At 34.4% G+C, this 27,669-nt stretch overlaps 1 protein-coding gene across 27 annotated transcripts in view; it reads left to right on the top strand.

Moving 5' to 3' along the window:
• RIMS2 (regulating synaptic membrane exocytosis 2) overlaps positions 1-27,669 on the top strand; it is a 590,702-nt gene that overhangs the window by 491,800 nt on the left and 71,233 nt on the right. For 13 of the 27 annotated variants that reach the window (XM_082364215.1, XM_082364205.1, XM_082364194.1 and 10 more), the window contains one exon: positions 14,142-14,383. The exons of the other annotated variants lie outside the window; for them this stretch is intronic. In XM_082364215.1, the coding sequence (XP_082220341.1) occupies positions 14,142-14,383 (242 nt within the window). The remainder of the gene's footprint in view (positions 1-14,141; positions 14,384-27,669) is intronic. 27 annotated transcript variants of the gene reach the window in all.

Raw genomic sequence — 27,669 nt, 5'->3', positions numbered from 1 at the left:
AATTTACATTCTCCCCAGTTACCATCTGATGAGAAGGATCATACAGCTAACCCGGGCAAGAATGTGTTTATCCAGTTTTGAGGAGGGTATTTAGAAGTTCGTCTGTGCTGGTGAGTTGGATATTTGAGTATCAAACAATTTCCAAGGGCATTTCCAAGGGTAATGGCTTTTCAAAATGTTACCAAAACGCTACATTTTAAATAGTCAAGTAATAGGTCATTTTATCTTCTAATCTTTGAGGAATTAAGATATAAAAATAATCTTTCCCTGACATAACAGAATAAGTGGTACAATTTAGTCAGCTGTGCCCTATTTCATTAAAATTTTTGTTTATTTGATATGCTAGGCTAAATGTAAATAGAGTGGGTAAACGTCTTAAAATAGAGTGTTTTCACCTGTTTTAAATAGCATGGCTAAATGTCTTCAATTTGTAAAAGAAAAAAATGTATTTGTTGTTTATAAAATCTTAGGCTCCGTGGGCTAAAATGTGATCTGATGTAGCAATTCCTGAATGTTACTCCATTCTAGATCCAAATACAATTTCTTCCTTAAGTTATGTCTTACATCCCTACTTTAAAAAGCAACTGAACAGCAAAGTGATACATTCTAGACTAGGCTGTTTTTATGTAGAGACAGAACTGAGACTTAAGAACAAGATTGTATAACAAGTAAATAAAAATATTTGCCGACATCTCACTGTATGCTTTAACTATCCGCACATTGTTGAAGATGTAAGCTAAATATAATGGAAGATAAAAGGATTAGTTTAAGTGGAAGAAAGAAGGAAGCTGCTCCAAATTAGTGAAATGCTTTCAGTACCAGCATAGAAGCAAAAATGAGTGCAGCGTCCGGGAACTGCATGGCCTGCGTGGGATGGAGGACTGTTGTGAAGTGTACAGATGGACAGAGGACATTAGTAGCATTCTTAATTTATTATCTGAAATTCTTTATTATTTGGTGTCTTTAGCATTTACTTGACACTTACCATGTTTTGCCCAGGGTTATATGTTGTCTTTATGCTTCATTTAGCAAACTGAGTTATAAGTGGTTTTAGAACAAATGCCGTGTCTTATATTTCTTTATAATTGGCATAGTATTGACTCCAGTGTCTTGTACATAGTGTGTATAAAAATAAATTAATTGACATCTATCTATTTCTAAAACATTTATTAGGAAGTTTTGTTTTCTTTATTGTCAGCAACTATTTACTGAGCACCAGAATGATTTATGAAACTTACTAGATGCCACTTAAACATTAGTATTTAATTATCCCTACATTACTAGGAGCATTCATTCATATAATGAATTTATTGAATTCACTTATTCAATGAATTCTTTCTTTAGATCTATTTAGTGCCAAGTATCAGGTACTGGCCTGCTGAAATACACTGAAAAATGAATTATCCGAGTTCCATTAGAGCAAACAATTGCAATATAATTTATATAATGGAGATATAATAAAACCCTGAGAAAACACTGTAATTGGCATCCGAAAGTCCATGATGTCAAATGTAATGTTGGTTCATGAAATGATGTGCACCCTTGACTTTCCAACTTAAGCAACTTGGTGAACAGTTATACTCTTTACTGAAACAGGGAAGACTGAAGGAGGAATATATTTGATAAAAAAGATTAAGTTCAGTTTGGCACTCATAAAATTTGTGATATCCTGTGTGACAAGTAGGTGATTGGGTAGATAGTGCAGGAGTTCAGAAAAGTAGCTTAGTTAGCTAACTTAAACTTAGAGATGTTTGGCATATATACATACATATGTTTGTGTATGTATGTATGTTTATATATATAGGTGTAAATATTTGTGTATATATATTATTTTTAAGGTAAGATAATTTCTTCTGATAGTTCCATTTTCTTTATGAAGTGTAAGGAAAAGGTTTCTGCTAAGAGAAAAGCAAAAGGGTTTGAGTAGCAGGAAGGAGTGCGGTGGTTATTGTGGAGAGTGGGGAGCAGGTGTGAAGAGTAACCTTTGTGGCTGATGACAGTGAATTATAATGGAACCAATGTGTCCTACTGAATTTTGTTTTCTCAGCAATGCTCATGCGTTGAGATGTAGGCATAGAAGAAACACATCGTAGCCTTCATCAGAAGGTTCTGCCGGTTGGATGCCATATAAAGAGGGATACTAAAAAAGTTGAGAGTATTTGCAAAAGAGTGATTGAAATGATAGGCTATAGAGTCTAAGCTAGTTAAATGTAAGTAAAGATGAGGGGGCTGATAATTGGAGAAAAAGTGAAGAAATTAAAGTTCTCGGAATACTGATAGTGAGAATACCTGATGAAATGAGCTAGAAAGAAAGGAGATAGAAAAGCCTCGTAGCAACTTTCTGAATAAGGTTGGGATATTATTTTCCCCATTTTACATAATAGGGCAGCTGAGACACAAACTACTTTGATTACTCAGTTATAGTGTGAGTAGCACACTTCATCTTAAATGTGAGTCTCCTGGTTAAACTCAATTGGCTTCCCAGTATATAATTATTTTTCTTACTAGATATGCAAATCATAGATATTCTTTGTTCAAGACTAGGAATCCTTGCCCTTAATAGAGTTGAAATACATATGTCTAAATAAGTATCAAAATAGAAAAATAGATTGTTCATTTTAGAGCATGTGTCGGCCTCATCTTTGTAATAACTGTTTGCTGAATATTCTTTTACTGCTTTATATTTTCACTTTCAATGTATTTATTTTACCTTTTGAGTGTCGTATTATAGTTGTTATTTTTAGTATTAAGCTTAATATTTTGTCAGTGATAGCATTTGATTGCGTTTATAAGGTTTTTGCACTAGTCCATTTTATTCACAGCACAACAGTAATTTCATAATTAATATCAAAGGGAAATGATAATTTACATAGGAAACTATACTTCATATCAAATATTTTTGCTGAAATTTATCTATGCCATTTTAAACCAGTTATCTAGAGCAGCAGAATCCAATAAAAATATAATGTGAGCCAAATTTGGAAGTTCAGATATTTGAGTAGGCACATTAAAAAAATTAAAACGAGCAGGTGAAATTAATTTAATAATATATTTTATTTAATCTAATATATCCAAAATATTCGCATTTCAAATTTTAATGTATATAAAAAGATTAACACATTTTTTTCTCTTGGGGGGTGTACTAACACTTCTAAGCCTTGTGTGTATTACAGTGTATAATATATCTAAACAGTGTGTATATGACACAGTGCGCCTCAATTTGGAGGAGGCACATTTCAAGGGTTCCTAAGCCACATGTTGCTAGTGCCCATAGTACTGGGCAGTGAGATCTAGAGCCTTCAAAAAGTATAATTGAACAAAGCAATACAAAGTCAAGCTCTGTGTCTATTTCTCTGGAGAAAAGCATGCTTTAAGAAATCTTGGTAAGGAAAGATACATATTTGTTAGAAAGAAGAAAGAAAAATAGTTTTGTTTTAAATAAAAAGACTTTCAAATTGCTACAAATTTCTGGTCCCTTTTAGTACAACAACTTTATTGGTAAATCCTCTTTACCATAATTTTTTTCATTAAACTTTTTATATATGCCTACTTGCAAAAAAATATATATATGGCATAATTGTGTTTATTTAGATAAATTTGACTCTAAATGACTAATGATAAATCTTGGGCAATTTAATTGTTTCATAGTGTATTCATCTATAATGTAATCATTCAAAAGTTCTGAGGATTTATAATTTCCATTTATGGAACATAAGAATTTTTAAGTATAAGGATTTAATCCTGTAGAATGTAATACATGTTACATTTTAAATTTACAGTTTTACATTTAAAATTTAGGGTTTCCACTTAATGACAGTTAGCAACATTATTGGTTTCAACATATAAAGTCAAAATCCTATTATAAAATAAATATTCAGTGTAACGAAATATAAACACATCTGTTTTTTATATGCTTATAACTGAATACTGTAAGAAATGTCAAGGTGAAAAAAATACTTTGTATTCTCATTTGTGCGTGCAATTCATTATTCACTCATTCAAACATCAGTTTAAGAGAAGTGGCCGGTATCCATGAAAGCAGAAGTAGCCAGTAAATAAACTGCAGGAGAAGTATGTTTGAAACACGACATTTACAAACTGCTTAAATTCTATTTATCTTTATTATTTCATTATGGTGAATAGATATTATCTACGTTATTTTCTAGGCTTTGGCTTCTCAAAATTCATTTGAAAATGAAAGTGTATTAGTTTCATAAAGTAGCTAACTGCAGTGGAGGTAATAATATCCTTGAATTAATTTTTGTTGTTAGTTTTCAACACAAACTTGAGAAAATAATACTTCAGTGTTTCATGTGAGCACTTTTGTCACAAATGTGCCCAGGTTACAGTGGAGACCCTGGGCATTATTTTAAAACCTGGACTCTAGCAGTGGACGAAAGAGATAAAGTTCTTGCCCCATACAGCTTCAAGTGGAAAGGTATATAATAAAAAGATGAGAAAACTGAAGTTCAGAACAGGTTAAGAAGTATGCTCAAAGTCATGAACTATTAAATGATAGAAGTAGGATAGAAACCCATGTCTGACTGACTTTGAACCTAAACTTACATTTCACCTCTTAATGAAATTACCAGATTTTGCTGCCTTGAATAAATCACTAATATTGTTGAAGTACATATCTACCTAAGAATCAAATATAAAACTTTTCCTTTGAGGGACCATGACCTAAGCTTAAGAGAATCTGAAAAGTAGAACTACCTCCTTACCCCAATATGAAGAATTAGGCCCATTTCAAATCTAATTTGCTTTTCTTTGAAGCATGTTGAACAGTAACTCTCTTAAAATACCTTATTTTTTGGCAAGCAAAATGTAAAACACCTAAAAAATCATTTTGTTGATTACTCCAACCGAAGAAAGTGTATAAAATACTGATACTTAGAGAAGCATAGATTTATTCTTGACATTCTCACTGTATATTTTGCTTTGTTTGTTTAATGAGGCCAAAGATGCAATACTTATTTAATACCTCACATTTATGTCAGAAATTCTAAATATTAAACAAAGCATACTTTAGCTCAGAAAAATTTAGCAATGCTTCTTTTTTTTTTACACTGCATGGTTTTACCATGTTATTCTTTGTCTTTCAGTTTTATAATAACAGTAGGAAAACTTCAAAAACCATGCACTAAACTAAAAAATGTCCACCTAACTTCCCTATGTTAGCCCCAATTCCAGTGGATTTTCTAACCTTAAAAGACTAGCATTGTGTGTACCGAGACATGGTTCCAGAACAGAAATTCACAATCTTTGTAGAACTGATTGATTGGGAATCTAAAAAGAAAAAATAAGTTTAGATTTCTAAGAAGCTGAAGGCTTTCCTCTAAATGGTTCCAAGGAAGATTCAGTATATATGACCAAGGACATCTTGTCAAAATATTACTGTCATTGTAATCACTGAAGGAGATTATAATCTTTCTGTTCTTGATGATTTCTGAGTGACATGTAAAGCAAGCTTATACTTGGTTAATGATGATTGGAACATTATCTACATGCATAAATACAAGCTAAGCAAATATACTAAATTAATCATGTATTTGCACATTTTTACATGAAAGAATAATAACATTTTCCTTAGGGTGAACAAAGAGATAATGTTAGAAATTTGAAGACATTGGGTTTATCAACACTGCATTTAATCAAAGAGAAATTACCAGTATTCAGTAATACTGAATACCAGTAACCGTGGTTCTTGACAAGAAGTATTGTTATTTTATACACACATACATACATACTATTCTTTGTTCTATGTGATGGTCGGACAGATATGGCCACAAGAGGAGACACAGAAGGGGCTCAGGAAAACAAAGTTTATAATAAACTTTGTCCCGAGAAACAGGAGGCATGCCACACCAAGCAGAGCCATGTGGGAAAGCAGCAGGGTAGGTCAGGAGGCAGAAGGGGCAGGAGTAAGAGAAAAGTCAAGGACAGAACCTTTATTGAGGGGGCAAAAAAAAGACAAGATAGGGCAGAGTAAACAGTTGAAGATTAGCTAGCTTGAATAATTTCTGCACGCTGGGCTTTGGGTTATAGGGGTGGTCTCTAGTTGCTTTGTACCAGGCCCTGGAATGATTTAGGGCAGGGAAATATTGTTTTGGTGTAAATGGGCCAGATAGAAGAGGTTTGTCTCTGGATTTGGCTAATTTGCATATCAAAGGCATGCTCCAGGCTGAGCCCTTTACTGCCTCTAAGAATTGGCTTGCACCTGAAGGGGCGATCTCTCCCCAGCCAGGAAGGTTTTTAAATTGGCAAAACATCATAATATCTTGAAAATAAAAAATATAATCAGTACACATACGCATGCATGCACGCACACGCGCACCCACACACACACACTTTTTTTTTAACGTTTTTATTGGAGTATAATTGCTTTACAATGGTGTGTTACTTTCTGCTTTATAACGAAGTGAATCAGTTATACGTATACTGTTATACGTTATACAGTTATACGTATATCCTGGCTATTGTAAATAGAGCTGCAATGAACATTGTGGTACATGACTCTTTTGGAATTATGGTTTTCTCAGTGTATATGCCCTGTAGTGGGATTGCTGGGTTGTATGGTAGTTCTATTTTTAGTTTTTTAAGGAACCTCCATACTGTTCTCCATAGTGGCTGTATCAATTTACATTCCCACCAACAGTGCAAGAGGGTGCCCTTTTCGCCACACCCTCTCCAGCATTTATTGTTTGTAGATTTTTTGATGATGGCCATTTTGACCGGTGTGAGATGATATCGCATTGTAGTTTTGATTTGCATTTCTCTAATGATTAATGATGTTGAGCATTCTTTCATGTGTTTGTTGGCCATCTGTATATCTTCTTTGGAGAAATGTCTATTTAGGTCTTCTGCCCATTTTTGGATTGGATTGTTTGTTTTATTGATATTGAGCTGCATGAGCTGCTTGTAAATTTTGGAGATTAATCCTTTGTCAGTTGCTTCATTTGCAAATATTTTCTCCCATTCTGAGGGTTGTCTTTTCGTCTTGTTTATCGTTTCCTTTGCTGTGCAAAAGCTTTTAAGTTTCATTAGGTCCCATTTGTTTATTTTTGTTTTTATTTCCATTTCTCTAGGAGGTGGGTCAAAAAGGATCTTGCTGTGATTTATGTCATAGAGTGTTCTGCCTATGTTTTCCTCTAAGAGTTTGATAGTGTCTGGCCTTACATTTAGGTCTTTAATCCATTTTGAGTTTATTTTTGACACACACACTCTTTAGACGTTAATTTTTTAATACCCACTAAAATTGAATTAAGAAATACAAAAAATTTTCACTTGGAGCTTTGTTGTTTAGATATTTTTAAATATCTGTAATCATTGGCCTGTCAGTATGTGCTATTGATGAAAGAGCTCCTTCTTGGCTTTTTATCTCTAAGCCCAGAACCCTCATTTTCTCCTGAGCAAGTAAGGACCTGGTAACTGATAACAGCACTGTCTCAGAAAGCACAATGTGCTCGTCTTCTTCACTGACATTTCTACATCCTATGGCCCAGTCTCCTGAGCCCTGCTATCTGTTAAAGAGGATAGATGGTAAAAATGGCTATCTTTTCTGATAACAAAGGCTTTACTATAGCAATAATGCAAAGCTCACTAGAAGAATAATGTGCCAGGTGACATGATGCCACAAATTCCAAGAACTTGGAACAGTGGAAGTTATTTCTGGTTCTCTACAAATTATTTTACCTGACTCCACACATGCTAAGAAAGATAAAAGGGCAAGAAACAACTTCTTTTTGATCAGTTATTGTCAGGCAAGTATAAGGAAAACATAGACAACTTCAATAAAGTAACCTTGTTTCTAAATATAAAAGAATAATGTATGGATAATATATATTTGGCCTCTTGAAAAAAATTCTAGAATGAGTTTTTGGTTTTGTTAATCCTTTGGGACTCCAGAAATTCTGGTAGATTCTTCTATATGAATTTGAAAGATTGATTTTAATTAGATATGGGAGTTTTATAGATAATAATTAAATTTAATCAAGATTTATAAGTTTAAAGTATGTTTGATGCAATGTGATTACAAATGATGCAATGTGATTACACAAAGTAGAGATTTTTTTTTTTAACTTGGATTTGATTTGTAATCAAGTTTTTGAAAAGAAATCTGAGTATCCACTATTTTTCAAAATATGGAACTAATGTACTTTGTACTTTAGAGTCCGAGGAATTAATATCCTTAATCTTTAGCCATTTATACATTTTCATACATTTTGAAACTCAACATCTAGTGATTTTATTTAGGTTAAAGTTACAGTCCAAGAATATTTTCATATTATAGTTTAGCTTTCAGTGTTATTTTTAGCAGCATAATGTGAATTTTTATGTAGTGTAATCATTGCAATAGTGCAGAATATTCATCATTTGTTAAATACTCTGTAAAACTTGATACTCTGATTATAGAACTGGATGATTAGCAAGAATAAATCAAGTTCTCAGTTTTTTGGGGTTTTTTCCCACAAAATTTTAACTATTAGTGTTCCTTTGATATTAGTAAGAATGGTGAAATTTGTAAACTGATCCTTGAAGTAATAGGCCAGTGAACGTACCTTCTGATAATTTGTCATGGACTTTTTCATATTATTGAAAGTACTATGTAATCATGTGGTAAAATCAGAAAAGCTGACATGAAAATGAATTAGAGAGAAGTCTATTTCTGCCTAAAATATTTACATATAGAAATAATGAGGTTAGTTGAAAAGTACAGGTAAAACAATAGAAAAATTTAAGGAGATAATATACACATTGAATTGATGGGTTAGAATTATGGAATTTATTCTGGAAACTTGTGAAGGGAGACATGTTATTGCTTAAAATCCATATATCAAGGGAAATTGTGGGGAACAATAGGCAAAGCTGAATTAAAAAGAAAAAGAACTGTGAAAATTTGAAAGGGATTAATTTTAAAAACCACATTAACAGAGGTATTATAGTCACAAAAATTTGGAGGTTAAAAGTACCTTAACAGGGGCTTCCCTGGTGGCGCAGTGGTTGAGAATTTGCCTGCCAATGCAGGGGACACAGGGTCGAGCCCTGGTCTGAGAAGATCCCACATGCTGCGGAGCAACTAAGCCCGTGCGCCACAATTACTGAGCCTGCGCGTCTGGAGCCTGTGCTCCGCAATGAGAGGCCGCAATAGTGAGAGGCCCGCGCACCGCGATGAAGAGTGGCCCCCACTTGCCACAACTTGAGAAAGCCCTCGCACAGAAACTAAGACCCAACACAGCCATAAATAAATTAATTAATTAAAAAAAAAAAAAGTACCTTAACAATGATCTTTAACCTCCTCATTCACTAAGTTAGGAAAAGGAGGACCAATGAGTAAAAGAAACTTTTCTGGTAAACCATTACCTGTGTAGTTTTGGATCTAGAGATTGTGATAAGACAGTTTTATTAAACAGATATACAGATGGGTTCCTTCTATTCCCCTTGAATAAAATTCCTCACAGCATAAAAATTTAATGTTTTAAATCAAACTCTTTCACTTGAGTTTTTAAACTCATATATTTCTCAATCTTGAAGAAAGTTCTCTATTTCAATAGCAGTTTCTCTATTTCAGTAGCTGCTTTCTTAAAGGTAAATTGTGCCCTCTAAATCTCTAAATCCATAACTTTTCTTAAATGTTCCTGCTAATTAACTCTGCATCATTTGACCACCACAACTTTCTTGAACCTCATTCTTCTCTTGTCTTCTGTGGAATTTAACCCTATTCTATTTTTCTTATTTCTGAGAATGCATCTCTATTCACCTTAGTCACTCTTCTTTTACCTAATCTTAAAATATAAGTATTCCTTGGACTGTCTTCTCAACCTTTTTCATTTCTCTCTTTACACTCTTGGCTTGCCTACTTAGGCCATCCTAGCTTCATCTGTCCTCTCCTGTTCAACAAATACTTATTGACTCCATCTGTTGAGCTGTGACTATTCCCTTGAACACTTGGCCTGAGTGTACAGCCTCCTCCTACTCAGCCTTTCCATCAGGAAATTCCACTGGTTCCGATGTTGATCGTTTCCTAAATCAGTACCACCTGGGCAAACACTATACTCTCTAAGGATCTTGGTTTTCTTTAAGAGTTGTTGTGAGGATTACATGAGTTAATTCATATAAAGCACTTGAAATAGCCTCTGGAATATGGTAAATGCTTACTAATTTGAACTATGATTATATCTTATTTCCAGGTCCAGATACTAAGCTGTAGAGAAGGTTCCTTCCAGATAACTTTTACACTAATCTTTGCTTTCTATTAGTAATAGCATTACAGTAGCCTAAGTTCTTATTTACTTTCCCAGTATTATTGCTATAAACTCCTAATTGATTTTTCCGTAGCCAGTCTCTCCTGACTTTGTTACTCAAGACATATTAAGCTGTGCTGCTGTGATAAACAACCCTGAATTCTTAGGTGCATAATCAACAAAAGTTCATTTCTGTCCATTATAGTCACTCAGGGGCTCAGCCTGATAGAGGCCCTGTCTTTCACAGTCCCAGGGGCAGAGGGAAAGAGAAGTTGGAGTTGAACACCACCGATTAAATGCTTCTCCACAGAAGTGCTAGGACTCACTTCCAACTAACATTTCATTTGTCTCAACAAAGTCAAAGTCTCAATCACTGTGTGATAGGCAGAGGGAGAAACATACACTTTTGATTTATAAAGTAATAAGTTTAACATTTTTCCTTAAAGTAAGTTTCTTCAAACTCATGGCAGGGTGGGGATCTGTTATTCAATGATTTGATGGAGAACTTATAAATTCAAGAGATAGTAAAGATAGGTAGGTAGGTAGATAGATAGATAGATAGATAGATAGATAGATAGATAGATAGATAGATAGGTAGGTAGACAGACCTAAGAGTTTAAATGGATTTATGAATGCTCAATTAATAAAGCAATCTTCCTATTCCTTTAATAATCTAGCCTTTATAAATTTGTCACTGTTTAAAGAAGGTAATTATGTTGTCTCCAAAATGTCCATTAATGATATATTTAGAGGTAAAATATTGGGCTGGATCCCAGGGCTCTTGGTGCAACCAACTATGCAATGTTCTCAGACTTAGGGCCGCTCTGCTATAGTATCTGAATAGGCAGTTAAATAAGGGTAAGCAGTACAGGACATGTATTTATTCCAACACATTCAGGCCTTATCCTCTCTTGACCTCCCCTTATGTTAGTATGCTCACCTTCACCTCATTCAGTTAACACTGGTTTTATAAATTTCCTCCAACAGCCAAGCTTCTTTCTACCCCTAGGTGTGTGCACTTGCCCCCCTCTCAGTTTAGAATACTCTTCTCGGCGTGACTGGCTTCATCATTCAGTACTCAGCTCAATTGTCTCCTCTGCCCAGAGGCCTTCCTTGGCCACCCCATTTAATGTTGTCCCTCCCCCAACTTTCCTGTCCCTTGTTACCACTGTATTCTATCTTACTTTCTTCAGATCACTTATCACTATCTGAAGTTGGCATTTATTTACTTCATTATTGTCTTCCCCACAACAATAGGAAGGAAAGCTCCGTGAAGGCAGGGACATTCTCTTTTTTTCTCTGTTGTATTTCTAACTCCAAGAACAGTGCCTGCCACGTAGTAGGTACAAAGCAAATATCTTTTAAATGAACGATCAAATTCTGGGAGTTGATCGTTAAAGGGAGCAAAATGTTAAAAGGGAGCAAACCTCAAAATAAGAAATAACTCTTTTTTTCTTAAAGAAATCTTTAATATAGTGGCATTTTAGGCATTAGGCAGCTGTTGGGAAAGGAGTTTTGGAGATGACCGGCCTTCTTGGCGCTCCTTAAACTATCCTAAGTGTGCAGTGAGCTGCTCTGTAACCAGCAAGGCGCTGCTTCCTATCATGAGACCCAAGACTAAGGAACATTTAAACACAGCTTCATTACTAATAACTATAATCAAGGCAGATGTTTTTGACTAAAAATAATTTATTGATGAGCTAAATATTCTTCCCTAACTCTGGACATCAACTTTGTGACATAGACATACACACACATACCCTCCAAGACATTTAGATACTATGCTAATACATTATAGTATGTTAATAGAATGCATTTATATACAGTACCTGCAGTAATGTTAAAAATACTAAATTTTAAATTCCTGTCATCTCCAGCAATCAAAGAATTAGCATGAGAAACTCAGTTTTTATATACTCTTCAGAGAGAGATGTTTTCTTGAATGTTTAACTTAATTAGGGTTTCTTGATGTTAGAGCTGATCATTGGAATTTCAGTTATAAGTTAAGAACACATTCTTATGCAGCTATGCTTGCATTTTACATGCTGATATTTTTGCCAGTACATTAATTAAAAGGGACTGTGTCATACCATTTTTGTATCCCTATATTTGTGGGGATATATATTCAATAAACATTTGAATAAATGGTTACTACTTTACTAGCCGAAAACTGTAGATGGTCATTTGAGTAAATGAAATATAGCTTATTAAACTGTAATGTAGGATCATAATAATTTCAAATTCCACATTATAGGAAAGAAATAATATTTAATATAGAGAAAATGTTTAGTGAGGTGAACTTTAGATGGGAGCAGGGTTTGTTACCCTCCCTTCCCCCCTCCCATAAGGAATATGCCAGAATTCAAGAAATGGCACTCGAAATCCAGACCTTCACTCAATGACTGGGAACTGGTGCAATCGAATCTGAGTGATCGTAGTGATAGGTATTCAGTGAGCTCTTGGCACCTGCCTCCAGAAACACAGGAATGGGAAGGAAAGGGAATTAAGGCTTTCAAGGTGGCATAATGTTTGGGAACTTGGCCAGTCTCACTGGGTTTTTTCCTACTCTATCATTATTCCTATAATAATGATAATAACTCTATCATTATTCCTTCTAACTTTTAAGCCCTCCAAGCCCTCTCTAGCACCACTTACTAGCCTAAGATGTTATAAATAGTCCCACTCAAGTGTCTTTTCTGCCCCTGCACTGCAGTTCTCATACTCCATTGTATGAGCTGCTGGGCCCTCTATACTTCATTCATAAAATTCTGAGTCACTCTAGTCTCTAATTCCTTGGGCAGGTTCTCTCCTAACCACCTTCCCAGCGCTCAATAAGATGAAATATTTTTTCATGACTGTATATTTTATTTACAGTTTTACTCTTATGCTCATACTCTCACAAACTCAGAATTTGTCCTGTGTTTGCTGTTTATCTTAACAGCGAAGTATCAAATAGTACAATTTACTGTCTTTTTTAAACCTTTCATACTGAGTCTTTTCCCTCTTAAATACTTGGAGGAAACGAACATAGGTTAATAAAGGTAACGTGTTGGGAATTCCCTGGTGGTCCAGTGGTTAGGACTCCATGCTTCCGCTGCCGGGGGCCCGGGTTTGATCCCTGGTCCTAACCTTTCAGTAGGTTTTCCTCTAGGATAGAGGGGAAAAAATATTTTAAAAATTTTTAAATGTTTAAAAAATTATTTCCTTCTGACCATATTGTCTAGAAAACTGATAATGATGCTTCTTTCTTTCAAATGAATGCAAGAGGAAAATCTTTTCTTCATTTTTGGAATATAAACATATCAATATATAAAAGTGTAAAGTGAAATAAATTATTTTTAATTCACAACTAATGAAAACACCAATCCCTGTTAGAAAGTTTAACAACTATTAGAAAAATCTTATTAATAAAATGAGAAAACTTAAAGAGCCACTCTTAGCAATAGATGCTGTAATTTTTGCCATTTTTTGTAAAATTTCCCCACTCATCGAATTTCTTTGTGAAAGCTATAGTAAAGCAAATTCGAGAAGAATGCTTTGGAAACCTCTTTCATATGTTATATGGCTGCCTCAAAGTGTATTGCACTGGCAGGACAGCATATTCTCTTAAACGAGCCCACTGATTTTTTGCAAATATTTTTTTCCTGTGGCCATGCAAACCAGTGCCTTCTTTGAAAGCAGAAAGGAAATCATGTCCGATTTTGGATAGTTACATTAAGGTTGGCCCTGAATAGTAAAACCCATTCAAGACCATGGTATTTGAAAATTTTTGAGTCCTAAAAATATGTCCCACTGATGATATAATTGAATTATACTCCAGATATTTCATCTAAAATACCTTTTCTGTCTTTTCCTTTTTACTCTTGTCCTCACTTTTAACGATCCATCGGCCTACAGTGTCTTTACATCCAAAATGCAAAGCAGACAAATGGGCATCTCAGGGAAGAACATGACTAAAAGCACCAGCATCAGCGGAGACATGTGCTCGCTGGAGAAGAATGATGGCAGCCAGTCTGACACTGCAGTGGGCGCCTTGGGCAGCAGCAGCAAAAAGCGGCGCTCTAGCATTGGGGCCAAAATGGTAGCTATTGTTGGTCTCTCCCGGAAAAGCCGCAGTGCTTCTCAGCTCAGCCAAACGGGTAGGCATTTTTATGTTACTTTTTTGACTTCCTAATGGAGTTGTAATTAATTACAATACATCTTCTTTTCTCTTACTTATTCTGTCTCAGTAATGTGTAGATGATGACATGTTCCAGAAGGAAAGGGGCATTTTAAACTAGTTAACTTTTCCGAAAATATAACAATAGCTTTGCTTTTCAGTGGTCAATGAACCTGCTTCTCAGTGAACCTTGGATACTGTCCTTGAAATGCACTTAACGTCTTTTCTCCTCAGAGAGGAGTTAAACTGTGGTCCTCCTGATTGTCAGTTGCTGGTCCTTTGTAAAGGTACTCTGATCTGTGAGATATTTGCTTTTCTTTAGGTTCCTCAAGTTGGAACCAGCCAAGTTAATTTCCATTCCCAGCAAGTTACCGTAATGAAGATGACACCACATATTTTGTGTGAATAATACACTTCATTTATTGCTGACAACCTAACTTCTTTTTCAGTTTGTAAGCAGCATTTACCAGTTGTATCAATTTTCTCACTGCAGTTTTTATTTCCCTGTTAACACTTCAAGCAGCAATATTCTCCAGCAGCAGGGATGGAGGAATTTTCTGCTGACAGGGAAGATACTCAAAGCTTTGCTACTTTAAAATTCAGCCTCTAATCACATCTGCAAAAATAAATTAGATACCACACTCCTACTCAGAAAAGCCACTGTTAGTAATTAAGAAATTTGTGAGTCAAAGCAATGCCTTTTTTCAAATGGGTGTTGATAATTAAGCATTAAGTCCCTGGTATCTTGGAAATAATAACATATCTTCTACTTAACACACAAACAAAAGCATATAATATGGTGTTTCTTTTACAGCAAATAAATTATAGGCAAATGGATTAAATCTCATTTATGTCTGAATACTAGGGTTCTGGTACAGAGAAGCCAGGGCATAAATCTACAGCACAAAAGAATTTAAGGATATGTTAATTCCTGGACCCGGCTAACCTTGGTTTTACAAACTGTAACTGTGATTCTGGAACTTGAGCCTTATATAATAGTATTATTTTGAAATAATTATTTGATGGCATTCCTTATATACTGGTTGTAACTTACTATATTTAATGTGTTTATGTTAGAGTAATTTTTCACTTGGTGTTTTAAAATGTTACTTTGCATTTTAATATAGAATTAGAAATTTAATTTATGAACATAGAGATCATATTTAAAGGATTCTTTAAATTGCTAACATTTATACATAATTAACTGTGTTGTGCTAAAGTGATAGATGTTGGCCTTTTGAAATTAAGAGGTTTTTTTCTCTCGCAGTTAGAACTTTATTTATTGCATTTTTCTCTTTAAAACTTACAAACATTTGTAAACCCAAAACTGCTCTAAAAAAATAAAGTCTATTAATCTAAAAAATGAAGAACCTAAAATAGACACTGATAAGACTACAAGTTAGAGAATATGTGGTGTTAAATGAAATAAATAATTCTATTCATTCAGGGGTTTGAGCACTTACTATGTGCCAGGCACATGGAGAACACAGATGAATAAGAAATCATTTATAACATGAGTTGCTTATACTCTAGTAGAAGATAGATACTTAAACAGATTGCTTCAAGATCCTACATCAGTGGTAAAACTAGAATTACACAGAAAGTGTGCTGAGTGCTCAGAGGAGGATTGTTTGAACCAACCTAGAATTCCAGGAGTGAATACCTCGAGGAGATGTTGCCTGATCCAAGGCCTGAAAAAAGAGTGATTGCTAACCAGGTAAAGGACAATTAGAAAGGTGTTCCAGATAGAAACCATAATGACAAAGGAATGGAAGTATGACATATACAGGAATGATAGGAAATAGGTGTGATTTTAACAAAAAATTTTGGACTGAATGTGGCTAGAGGCAAGGTCGATAGGTCATGGAGAGTCTTATAGATCATATTAATTTGTAGGTGATAGGAAGTTTTAAAGGGTTTCCAGTAGAGAATTGATATGGTTAGATTTACATAATATATATTTTGTAGGCCATTCAGACTGCCATTTACTTATCTAACAAATATTTTTTGAGCATCTACCATATGCTGTATTCTAAAGAAATCATGGACAAGACAAGAGATCCTTCTCTTGGAGCTTATATCTAGTGGAGCTGCAATAAAGAAGTAAACATAAGTCAGCATCTGGTAAAGAGGATTTTAGGATGAATTAGCAGAGTAGTACAATATTTCAGTTAAGAGATAAGATCCTGAACTAAGTCAGTTGTCAGTTATAATAAAGATAGGGGTTGATAAATTCAGGGGATTGTTAACAAGCAAAATTAGTAGTCAGTCACCCAATTTATTGATGGGTCGGATGTGGGGAGGTGAAGGAGAGAAGATTCTAAGGTAATCCCCATATTTCTGGCTTGCATCCCTGGATGGATGGTTGTGGTGTTATTAATGGATATTGGAAGTATAAAAGAAGGGGTAGGTTGGGAGAAGGAGAGGTGTCAATTTAGGACACTTTGAATCTGAGATATCTATGGAATATCGAAGTAGAAATGTCTAGAACATATTTAAATAAACTCTTCTAAAGCTCGTGTCAGAACCAGAGACATAAATCTGGGAGTTATAACGTTTAGAGGTTGCTTGAAACCATGAACATGAGTGAGACTGCCCAAGAAGAACACTACAGATAAAAGAGCAGTAGGTGAAGACAGTACTCTGTGGAAGATTAACCTTTTAGAATTGGACAGAGGAACAGGAGCCAATGAAGACCGAGAAGAAATTATCATGAAGAAAGGACAAACACTATGAGAGAGTAGTGTCAGAGAAGCTAAGAGTATAGAACGTTTGAAGAAGATGGTCAATATTTCTCAATGATCAATTTCATGTCTTCATAGTTTTGGCATTAATATCCCATATATCTTTCTTTGACAATATTTTTATTTAAAAATAGAGATCTGTTGATCATACACTGATTTGATTTTTATTGTCAAAAACACTGTGATGTTAGCAGATTTAAGAAATGTAGTTTAGTTCCTTGTTATACCATATAGCCCCTTCTTATGTATATAGCATAGCAGAAAATAATGTGTTCCTTTTTGTTGTTGTCTACATTTATATTCGGTAACATTATAATGGTTAAATTTTTTATCATTCTTAAAATGTGTAATTGCATTCCTACATACACACCGTATAGCTTTGACCTATATTGACAATAGAATTCAGAATATCTCTCACTTTAAAGCCGGAGATTAACTGTAGAATAGCCAACAGAGATTGTTTTGTAATTACTGGACTCCAAACTTTCAGTGGGTTTCTAAATTCTGTATTTCTGTGTATATGTCTCAAGTAAGGTTTTTATGTTTTCTTTTCTTAAAAATGCAGTGACAAGCTCTAACAGTGTTTAAAACTGAAATCTTCAAATTTAATACCTAAACTCTTTGATCATATGATAACATTATCTAAAACAATGAATGGATTTATGATGTTGGATCTTACAATAGATCCTTTGTTTGATTTTTCTGGCCTTTGCATGGAGATCTGCATGTAATTAATTTATAGTTATCTTTTAATTAATGATATACCATAATATCTTCAACTTCTTAAAATGATACTCATCATTGTAAAAGTAAATATCATTTTACCAGTATGGATTTCAAGACCAGATAAAGACTGCTTACTTGAATTCTGAAGAGTAGAAAACTCAGCAAAATGGTATCTTTCTAAAGAATGTCAAAATTATTCTGGATTATGATTATGTATGATTATGTAGGATCACTAATCATACATACACGATAATTGGTGAAGGGGAAACCATTTATAAAGATATGTTGGTTAATACACATAGTAGCTAAGTCATATCTCTCTTCTCAGGCTATTTTGTAGCCTTCTTTGACTGTTAAGTGGAAACTCACCATTTTTAAAGCTTAAATATATCTTGCTAAACATCACAACGTTGTAGAAAGCACATAGGATGAATAAGAAGACTTGGATGCTATTGCTTACTCTGGGTTATATAAGATATCAAATATGGCCTCTTAAAAAAACCTGCCCAACATATCTGAGTCATAGAATATTCATCTGACAGTTGGATTTAACACCTACTGTCCTAACAGAGTTTTTATAAAGATAATACTTTAAATGTATAAGAAAATGCTTTCAGAACTTAAAAATCACTTTATAGATGTAAGCTATCAGTAGCAAATTCCGCTTCATGGGGAATCAGGAATTCTATTTTAGACTTGTCGATTTTGAGATGCCCATGAGACGTCTAAGTACAGTCATTATATGGTTAGTTGGATATGCGTCCATAGTAGGTCAAGGCTAAGCATGTAATTTGGGAGTAATCAGCAGGTAATATTTAAAGCCATGGCACTAGATAATATTACTTTGTGTAACTTGAATCAAGAAGAAAACTAAAGACAGAGCCCTGGTATATGCCAACATTTAGATATCAGGAAGAGAATCCATTAAAGGAAACTTAAGAGAGAGCAGCCATTAAAGAAAATGAAAAAGAAGAATATGGTATCTTGGAAACCAAAGGAAGAAAATATTTTAAGAAAGATCATTATCTCTGTCAAGTGCTTCTGGTAGTTCAAATAAGATGAAGATTGGGAGTTGACCATTGGATTTTGCAAGATGGAGGAATTTGGTAAACCTTGACAAACCTTGCAATGGTGGACAAAGCCTGATTGGAGCAGGTTAACAAAAATGGGAGGTGAAGTAGAGTCCGTGAGAATAATTTCAAGAATAAAAATTAGAACACCTAATACTTATTGAGCACTTTCATGTGCTAGGCACTGTTTTAAGCACTTTACTTGTAAATCATTTAAATCATACAATGTTATGAAACAAGAATTAATTACTATTACCCTCATTTTATAAATGAGGGAATCAAAGTAGGCAGAAGGGGAGTAACTTCCCCAAGTTTACTTAACTAGTTAAGGGTCGAAGTTGGGATTTAAATCTATGCAGTATAGATCTGGAGACTTCATTCTTAATTATTCTGTTATAGTCTAGACCAGCACTGTCCAATAGAACTTTTAGCAGTGTCGGCATTGTTCTATATCTGCATTATCCAATACAATATGGTAGCCAACATGTGGCTACCATACAACCAACATGTGGCTATTGAGCACTTGAAATGTGGCTTGTGTGACTAACTGAATTTTTAATTTTTTTACATTTTTAATTTATGTAATTTTAAGTAGGCACATATGATTAGTGACTACTGTGTGCAAATAAAAACAATTTCTAGGATTTTTGATAAAACGGGAAATAAAAAAATAGGACTATAGCTTGGAAGAAATAGATCAAAGAAGAGTTTTGGTTTTTTAATGAGAGGGGATACTTGTGGGAACAACTGAGTAGGTGAGAGAGCTTCGGATCCAGAGCTTAAGTAGAGATCAGCTGTTATAACCTGTGGCCACTCAGTAATCTCTGCTCTTTTCATCTTGTAGTAATTTCTAAGCTGACCCAGTACTCTATATTTCCTGTAATTATAACACTTAGTAACTGTAATCATTTATGTATTTGTCTATCTCTTGGCTAGACTGTTTTTTCTTATTTTGTACATCCTTCTCAGTGTCTGGTATAGTATCAAATATAGTGATCTCTGATGAAAGGCCCATGTACTCCTTTGGCGTTCATGATGAAGTTCTCTGGAGGATGGAATGAAAATGGTAGAACTTATTTTTCCTTTTAATCTAAAAGACAAAAAAGAAATTAAGCACTACCATATTTAATATATGGCTTCACCCTAGTTTGCACAGTTGGTCAGGATGTCAGTCAGGTGTTGCATGCCTTTCTGGAGGTGTTAGTTTCCTTAACCACAAGAAAATGGGCAAGAGGCTTACAAAGATTCCTGCAATGCAACTGGATTAAGTGTGATACTAATACTGCAACTACACAGAAAAGGTAGTTCTGAAACTTCTACTCCTAGTCAGGCTTTTCGTTAGCCACTGATGAAATAAACACAGTGACACTCTAAGATCTGACAGGAAGTCACTAAAAAATCCTAAGTTCTCAGGAAAATTAATAAAATGCAGATTTATATATACTATTATTAACAATGAACTTTACCCTACATTTATACTTTATATGATCTATGGTGTTTTGTTGTGAAGTTCCTTTTTCAACTATGACATTATTAAAACTAAGTATGAGAAAACTGAATTTGGAAGCAGACCTTTGAGTTGCTCTATTTAGTAGCTAACATAATGCCAGCTGCAATAAAATATAAACCTTGAAAACTTAATACAAAAGATGTTCATTCATTGAGCAAATATCAGTCCAATGCAGTTATTCCCAGTGGGCCGGTGGCCTATTGTCATTCAGAGTTTGACTCTTTTCATCTCGTGGCTCTACCGTCTTCTAGAGCCTTGGGGCCCTCTGTATTCAGCCAGCACATGGGAAGTTTTTATGGGCAAGATTTGGAAATAATGAAGTCACTTCTGCTTTTATTTCATTGGCTACAGCTCAGTCACAAGGCTGATGCTAGAAAATGGGAGGTTGGGAAATGTAGTCTAGGGAGTGCTCAGGAAAAAGAGGAAGCAGTTTTGGAAGCAAACCAATATTTTTTAAAACTATAATGTACATTACTTCAAATATTTTTCTTGAGAGCATAAAGTCTTATTTTACCATTTGCAAATATTTATTGCATTTTAATCTTTTAAAATATTTGTATGTATTTTATGTTTTCTAAAAGTAAATACATAATTTATAATTTTCTTTTTACTGAAATGGAGGTGGTCTCTCATTGTAGTTCAGATTTGTATTTCCCTAATGATCAGTGATATTGAGCATCTTTTCATGAGCTTATTGGCTGTTTGTGTATCTTCTTTGTAGAAATGTATATTTGAGTCCTTTGCCCATTTTCTTTTTTTTTTAATTGAGGTATAACTGACATACAACATTATATTAGTTTCAGGTACACAACATGATGATTCAGTGTTTGTATATGTTGTGAGATGATCACTACAATAAGTCTAGTTAACACCTATCACCTTATATAGTTACAGAATTTTTTTTCTTGGGATGAGAACTTTTAAGATCTACTCTCTTAACAATTTTCAAATATGCAATACAGTATTATTATTACAGCATTATTATTAGTCTCCATGCTGTATATTACATCCCCATGACTTGTTTATTTTGCAACTGGAAGTTTGTACCTTTTGACTCCCTTCACCCATTTTACCAATACCCCCGCCTGGCCTCTGGCAACCACCAATCTGTTCCCTGTATCTATGAGCTTAGTGCTTTTTGTTTTTTTTTAAGATTCCATATATATATCAAACAGAATGATATTTGTCTTTCTCTGTCTGACTTATTTTACTTGTATAAGCCTGAAGGTCCATCCATGTTCTCACAGATGGCAAGATTTCATTCTTTTCTATGGTTGAATAGTGTGTGTGTGTGTGTGTGTGTGTGTGTGTGTGTGTGTGTGTGTGTGTATGTGTGTGTATCACATTTTCTTTATCCATTCATCCATCAGTTGATACTTAGGTTGTTTCCCTATCTTGGCTATTATAAATAATGCTGCAGTGAACATGGAGTGCAAATATCTTTTCAAGTTAGGGTTTTCATTTTCTTCAGATAAACACCCAGAGGTAGAATTGCTGGATTATATGGTAGCTCTACTTTTTAATTTTTTGAGCAACCTCCATACTGTTTTCTTTAGGTGCTGCACCAATTTACATTCCCACCAGCAGTGTACAAAGGTTTCCTTTCCTCCACATCCTCACCAACACTTGTTATTTCTTGTCTTTTTGATAATAGCCATTCTACCAGGTGTGAGGTGATATTCTCATTGTGGGTTTGATTTGCATTTCCCTGATAATTAGTGATGTTGAGCATGTTTTAATGTACCTGTTGGCTATCTGTATGTCCTTTTGAAAAAATGTCTATTCGGATCCTTTACCCATTTTTAAATTGAATTGTTTGGGTTTTTTACTACTAGTTCTCTGAGTTCTTTATGTATTTTGGATATTAACCCCTTATCAGATATATTATTTGCAAATATTTTCTCCCATTCAGTAGGTTGCTTTTTCATTTTGTTGACGGTTCCTCTGCTGTGCAGAAGCTTTTTAGTTTTATGTAGTCCCACGTGTTTATTTTTGCTTTTATTGCCTTTGCTTTTGGTGTCAAATTCAAAAAATCATTGCCAATATGGATGTCAAGGGGCTTACTATGTTTTCTTCTGAGAGTTTTATGGTTTCAGGTCTTACCTTCAAGTCTTTAATCCACTGTGAGTTAATTTTTGTGTATGGTGTAAGATAACGGTCAGTTTCGTTCTTTTGCATGTGGCTGTCCAGTTTTCCCAACACTATTTATTGAAGAGACTGTCCTTTCCCCATTGTATATTCTTGGCTCCTTTGTTGTAAATTAATTGACAGAAGTGCATGGGTTTGTTCCTTGGCTCTCTGTCCCATTGATCTATGTGTCTGTCTTTATGCCAATATTATACTATTTTGATTACTATTGCTTTGTAATATAATTTGAAGTCAGAGAGTGTGATGCCTCCAACTTTGTTCTTCTTTCTCAAGTTTGCTTTGGCTATTTGAAGGGCCTTTTGTGGTTCCATACAAATTTTAGGATTGTTTATTCTATTTCTGTGAAAAATGCCATTGGAATTTTGATAGAGATTGCATTGAATCTGTAGATTGCTTTGGGTAGTATTGACATCTTAAAAATATTAATTCTTCCAATCAATGAGCACAGAATATCTTTCCATCTATTTGTGTCTTCCTCAGTTTCTTTCACCAATGTCTAATAGTTTTCAATGCACAGGCCTTTAACCTCTTTTGTTAAATTTATTCCTAGGTAATTTATTCTTTTTGATGCAATTGTAAATGGGATTGCTTTCTTAATTTTTCCTTCCTGATAGTTCATTATTAGTGTATAGAAAACCAATTTCTAACTGGACTGTTTATTTTGTTGTTGTTGTTGAGTTGAAAAATATTTTTTATGGCAGAAAAATATAAGCCTGTTTTTTAGATTCTTAAGGGTCATCTGTGTATTAATAACATTTTATATATAACTTATTTGAATTTGTCTGAATCCCATTGGACTTCAAATCCTTGATGGAAAGAACTATATCTCATTCATTTTTATATCTATGGTACCTAAGATGATAGTTGATATCTACTAAATACTCAATATTTTTTGAATGAATGAATGAATGAACAATTCAGTGCATCTTTGTTATAGACAAGAAAACTTAAAACTATATTCCTCCAGATGTTAAACTGCTATATTGAAGTTTTAAAAGCTATAAATGATCATATAAATATATGTCAAATATTTCTTATTTCTCATCTCATATTCTAGTGTTTTGTTATTATTATTTATGGAAAGAATAACAGAGCTCTTGAAAGATATTGTTAAGGAAATATCCACTTAAATCTACAAATGCAAATTATCTTTCATTATCCCTTCTCAAGCATAAATATTACACTCTTAATCAAATTATTAAAAATTTGCTAATGAATTCTTACGGTATTTTAATAATTTCCCCAAAGCACAGACATTACCATGCATTTATTTATCTCATTAAGTAAACATTTTTATCACTCTTTGCAAGGAAGGCATCTTAGTGGGTGCTATGGAAGACAAAACTTAACAAAATGGAGTCCCCACTCTCTCATAGCTGTTATACTCAATCTTAAAATCTACTAGAAGAAATGAGTTGTAGGCTTGAGTAAATATAAAGCAAGTTGGAACATGATGAGGACAAGCAAGAGGAACAAAGAATATTCTATAAGGGAGTGTAGCAGAATGGAGAAAAGAGATTTTAGAGTTTTAGATACTAGATCCCATCTCTGCTACATGGGCATGTTACTTAACCTCTCTAAACCTCCATTCTCAGCTGTATAACTAATGGAATCTGTCTTCCTACCTCATGAGGTTGTTATGTGCACTTATGAAAGCACGTAAAACATTGTCCAACAAGTTCTCAATAAATGGTGGCTGCGACTGTTAATATTATTAACATTAGTTTAGCTGTTATTGTTAATATTATTATTATTATATTATCATTAGTGTAGCAATGGAAATGGTTACTTTCAACACTGATGCCAAAGTAACAGTTGTTCTGAGCCTTGAATTTTAAATGTTGTTTAAACTTGTGAAGATTCTGGGAATAGGCATGGATATTTCACACATGGGCAGTATTAGACCCAGAGACATGGAAATGCAGTTTTTGTATGAGCAGAGCAAAGAGTAGTTGACACTTAGTGGGAGATGACATGAGCAATATAGGTTGAGGCAAGATTACAAAAAACTTAATGTCAGGCCAAATAGTTCAAACCATAGAGTTGGCAGTAGGGAGCTATTGCAGGATTTGGAGCAGGGTCATGACAATCAGAGCTGGAAAGATTTTGTCAATAAAGACTTGAGATCAAAAATAAGAGACAGTTTTATTAGTTTAGAGCAGAGATGATGCAGGCCTAATCAATGGTGTATTAGTTTTCTATTGCTGCCATAAGAAATTACCAAAAACAAACTTAGTTACCTAAAACAGTGGAAATCTACCACTCTGTCCGAAGTCTAGGTGATCTTGGCTGGTTTCTCTTCTCTGTGTCTTACAAGACCAAAATCAAGGTGTCATCAGTATTGGGCTTTTATTTGAAGGCTCAAGAGAAGACTCTTTCTCTAAGTTCATTCAGGTTGTTGGCAGAATTCTGTTCCTTTCCTTCGTAGGACTAAGGTTTCCATTTTCTTTGACACATGACCCCCTTCATCTTCAAGCTGACAATGTCACATTGAATCTTTCTTGTGCTTCTAATCTCTCTGAGTACCCATTCTGCTGCATCTCTCCAGCCAGAGGAAGCTCTCTGCTTTTAAGGGCTCATGTAATTAGATTGGGCCCACTCAGATGATCCAGGATATCTCTCTGTTTTAAGCTCCTTAACCTTAATTACATCTGCAAAGTGCCTTTTGCAATATAATGTAACATATTTATAGATTCCAGAGAATAATGCATGGACATCTTAAGGGACGATTCTGCCTATCACAAATGATGATAGTGGGTAGAGATGGAAAAGTGGGGAGATTCAAGAAATATTGCAGATATATTTTTTTATTTATTATTTACATCCTGTATGCTTCCTGGAGTCAATACAAAATGGAAATAAAAGTTAACTTTCACAATTTACAGTATCTGACCAAAGAACACATACCAGTTATTAAGATATAAGCTTTTTTTCTAATATAAAATTTAGAAAATAACTTGTCAGTCATTAAAAAGACATAATTAACAATAGCGTGAGTTTGTTCATTTTAATTTTCACAACCTGAGATACATAATTTATCATCCTCATTTCACATATTAGAAAATGGAGACTTAGAATTTGCCTGGTGGACAGATATACTCAAAGCTAGTACTCTTTATGTGACCCCACTGCTGCTAACAGAATGTTTCAATAATTAGTTCTTTTCATATCATTAAGAGGAAAAAAAGTTCTCTTCAAAATAAAAGTTTCTCAGGGAACTACTTTTAATTTAATGTAGGTTTTATTTAATGTAATTGGACATAATTTTAAGATGTAAATAGCCAGAGTATTAGATTGTACATCCTAGTTATCAGTAAAGGCCCAATAAATAACTAAACCATAATGAGTTTAATTGTAAGCTAAGCAGCACATATTAAAGAAAAGAAGTCTTTTAGTTTTATTAAAATTAAGTGCTTTAAGGTTTTTGAGCACAGAGTATAAACAGAGTATAAAAATCTAATTTTAAGTTAAAGGCCATTTTTAATGAAATTCTGAATAGGTATATGGAGCTACTAGGTGCTTTTTATTTGATGAGTCCTTTTTCTGTTACCCACTAGGAAGACTTCCAAAGAGACAGTTGCAGGTATTTGTTGGAAATGTAATAAAGCCCTAGCTAAGCAGTGTACAATTCTACTAGGAGTAATCGTAATTTGTTTTCTCAACATATGGAAGAAGGTAGGAGTGTTGGCTCATTGTCCCCTTGGGCTTTGAAACCTCTTTGGTATCACAGACTTTATAGAATGAAAAACACTGAGACAGAATCTATCTTTCCTCTCTGATGCTGCTCTAAGTAGACAAATCCTTCTAACTTTTTATTGTATGACTTTTTTAAAAAACTGACATTCCTATTCACTACCTTATAACATCTTAGCATATTGTTTTTCTAAATTAATTATTTAATTTATTTATTTATTTATTTTTGGTTGTGTTGGGTCTTTGTAGCTGCACGTGGGCTTTCTCTAGTTGCGGCGAGCAGGGGCTACTCTTTGTTGTGGTGAGCGGGCTTCTCATTGTGGTGGCTTCTCTTTGTTGCAGAGCATGGGCTCTAGGCATGCAGGCTTCAGTAGCCGTGGCACACGGGCTCAGTAGTTCTGGCTCACAGGCTCTAGAGCGCTGGCTCAGTAGTTGTGGCTCACGGGCTTAGTTGCTCCGCGGCATGTGGGATCTTCCCGGACCAGGGCTCGAACCTGTGTCCACTGCACACGTTGGCAGGTGGACTCTTAACCACTTCGCCACCAGGGAAGTCCCCATATTGTTATTTAATAAATATTTATTGAAATTCTACTCTGTGGCAGACACCATGGTGTATATTAACTGGGATCCTCTTCATATGGTATTTATGTTCCAGTGGGAAAGACAGGCCTTAACAAATAAATAAAGTAATAATTAGTCAAAATTACAAAGTTTGCCTTGATGGAAATGTACCACGTAGCATGAAAGCATATCACAGGAGATGCTGATTTAGTCTGGCTCATCTTTACATCCACCCCAGCTCTTGCACATAGTCAGGTTTCAACAAATGCCTATTGAATGATATGCACTTACGTACAGTGCCCTTCTGTCTTTATGTATGGTTTATTCAGCAATCTCCACATTTATGAATATGGTCCACAAATAATCTCCCTGTGGCATCTGTGTGTGTTTCTGTTAAAAACAGTTGAAAGCCAAATGACCTTTTGAAAAGGGATTTAAATTCAACTGTATAGGATCTGAATTTGTATACTATGTATATTCTGAGAGGGAGAGAGGCAATAGATACTAGTTTAACCTAGATATATGCTTGGTTGAAACAGTGAGAAAGTGGATCCAGTATAATTCTGTTACGCATTAAAGTTTGGTACTGACATGAGAATGTAATTTCTGTACCTTTTAGTCCGAAGAATGGTTTGGTTTGGTTTGGGTTTGGGTTTTTATTTTGTTCTAGTATGTGAGGAATCCATTGCTTTTTACTTGAAGCTTCATGATGGCTTACAAAATGAGATTGGGACAATAGCTAATAGTGAAGTATGAGATGAGGTGGGGGAATATACTGATGAGGAAATTGATGGTGAGGCAGCATGGAATGCAG

Source organism: Balaenoptera borealis (genome assembly GCF_965194805.1).
Source record: "Balaenoptera borealis genome assembly, chromosome: 17".
NCBI classification, from domain to species: Eukaryota; Metazoa; Chordata; class Mammalia; order Artiodactyla; family Balaenopteridae; genus Balaenoptera; species Balaenoptera borealis.
The sequence above is the reverse complement of the archived record's forward strand: the minus strand, read 5'-3'. Positions and strand labels throughout refer to the sequence as shown.